This window comes from Trichechus manatus, unplaced genomic scaffold (assembly GCF_000243295.1).
Source record: "Trichechus manatus latirostris isolate Lorelei unplaced genomic scaffold, TriManLat1.0 scaffold00128, whole genome shotgun sequence".
NCBI classification, from domain to species: Eukaryota; Metazoa; Chordata; class Mammalia; order Sirenia; family Trichechidae; genus Trichechus; species Trichechus manatus.
Window position 1 is genome coordinate 2,163,414 of NW_004444064.1, and position 1,900 is coordinate 2,165,313.

The 1,900-nt window shown below is 45.3% G+C and overlaps 1 protein-coding gene across 1 annotated transcript in view; it reads right to left on the bottom strand.

The window, feature by feature from the left end:
• The window catches only part of YBEY (ybeY metalloendoribonuclease), a 3,468-nt gene extending 1,575 nt beyond the window's left edge, over positions 1-1,893 (bottom strand). The window contains exons 1-2 of the mRNA XM_023739102.1: positions 1,679-1,893; positions 130-288 (exon numbers count right to left, since the gene is read on the bottom strand). Of these exons, the coding sequence (XP_023594870.1) occupies positions 130-288; positions 1,679-1,888 (369 nt within the window). The 5' untranslated portion in view covers positions 1,889-1,893. The remainder of the gene's footprint in view (positions 1-129; positions 289-1,678) is intronic.
• Positions 1,894-1,900: the final 7 nt, after the last annotated feature.

Here is a 1,900-nt window from a genome sequence, read left to right on the forward strand (position 1 = left end):
GGGCGCTGCATGATTCTGCCGCCACTGATGTGCCTTCTCCCTAACAACCCTCGCTTTGCACCTGCCGCGTGGGTGCCCACGGGTGCTGGTGTGGCAGCCGCGCGCACGTGGACACAGGTGTTCACCAACCAGGACAGGCCACGTCAGCGTCCCACTTACAGTCAGGACGTCATAGTAGTCTTCATTTTCTTTACGCTGCTGGAAGATATACTCCACTCCGAGGAAGACGTCTCCCAGGTTATAGTCATCTGGAAGGTCAGGCTGGGGAATTTCACCTGCTTTCAGATTCTGAAGACGAGGAAATACAGATTTGGAGAACAGCACATCAGTGACATCAGAAACTGGACCACAGGCTGACAGATATCATTTCGGAAAACTTCATCTCCTTGGAAGCTGACAAGAGACAAGCTTGCCTCAGGGCGGACAAGAGCTCGCTCCCTGACTGCCAAGCCGCGTCCTCACATATTGTCCCCCGAAGCGGGGGTGGCAGTGGGGGTCTATGGGATTGGAATGGCACCCAGACACTGCACATAAGTGACACACGGCAGCTTAAGATGTTTCCACCTTGTCAAATGAATCACTGTCCATTTGATCATCCTTCCCAGCATGGAATCCCATGGATTCACAACTAAAGCATCACATCTACTCAGTTAAAGCTCTGTGTTCTTTCTGCTTGGTATTCTGCCCTCAACAACAGTCTTCATGAAGACCATCCCATGCTGTTGGGAAGACACAGTAGCCAGCCACCCACAGCTGGGGACTTAGGGTGCCTGCGTTTTTTCTTCCACTTACAGAAAATAACAGGTGAACCTTTTTATACATTTATCCTTTTTTCCTTCATTTTTGTAGGTGTGATGTTAAAGCGGTTTTTATACAGTAAAACCTGCGAAAACCAGAACCTCTATAAGACGGGAACCTGTCAGAGGAGAAAACCCTAAATGTTCTCCACTAATGGAGAGTAATAGAAAAGCAGTAAGACTGCGCCCTGTCAAAGGCGGAACGCTTGCTAGACCCAGAAAAACAAAGCAGCCCTGTCAAGTTCTGGCTCTCACAGGTTTCATTGTGTAGATTTTAAACAGTCTTGAGCCAAACTGCTTTCCAAGAAGGCTGCTCCCATTCCTGCTGCCGCCAACAACCTGTGAGGCCCTGGCTGAGTCATTTACATAAAGTAGACGGTAACCCGACAGGGTCACTAGGAGTTGGAATCAACTTGACAGGCACACGGTAACAATAACAACCTGATAGCTGTCACATCTTACTTGTTGAAAACATTTACCCTAGTCTATCATTTTCACTGCTGTTCTAAGTTTTCAATCATACCTAGTTGTTACGGAGTTACCCTTAAAATTGTGGAAATACTTTACCTGTTTTTTTTATCTCTTTTTAAATTTATGGATAATATTAAAGAGCAAAGAGATGGAATTCATCACCTTTTCTCTTCCTGTCCCCAGGGGCTGAAATGTTAGCTCCGGGTGTGGGGCGTCAACTAATGGGAGGTGATCATACCGTTCTGTTCACTTTTGTGTATATTTGAAAAATTTCAAAATAAAAAATTAAAAAATCACATCTATGATATTAAAATTGCTCTGAGATTAACAATTTTAAAGCAAAATATCATTCAGGCTTAGAAACTTACTCGGGAAGGTAGGATAGACAAGAGAAGCCAAATATTTTGTACCTCATGAAACGGAAAAGCAAGCACATCGGTGGGGACATTTTTCTCTCTGTAGATTCTATTAATGTGCTGAATATTCTTGTTGTCAACACAGATGACGCCCAGGTCAAACTTCTGCACGCCTAAGATGCTCCTCACGATCTCAATCTTCTTGCGCAGGGGGACTCTCCTGATGGGGACAACGCGCTGCAGATTTCGAAGTACCAAACTCATCTCAAGAACAAC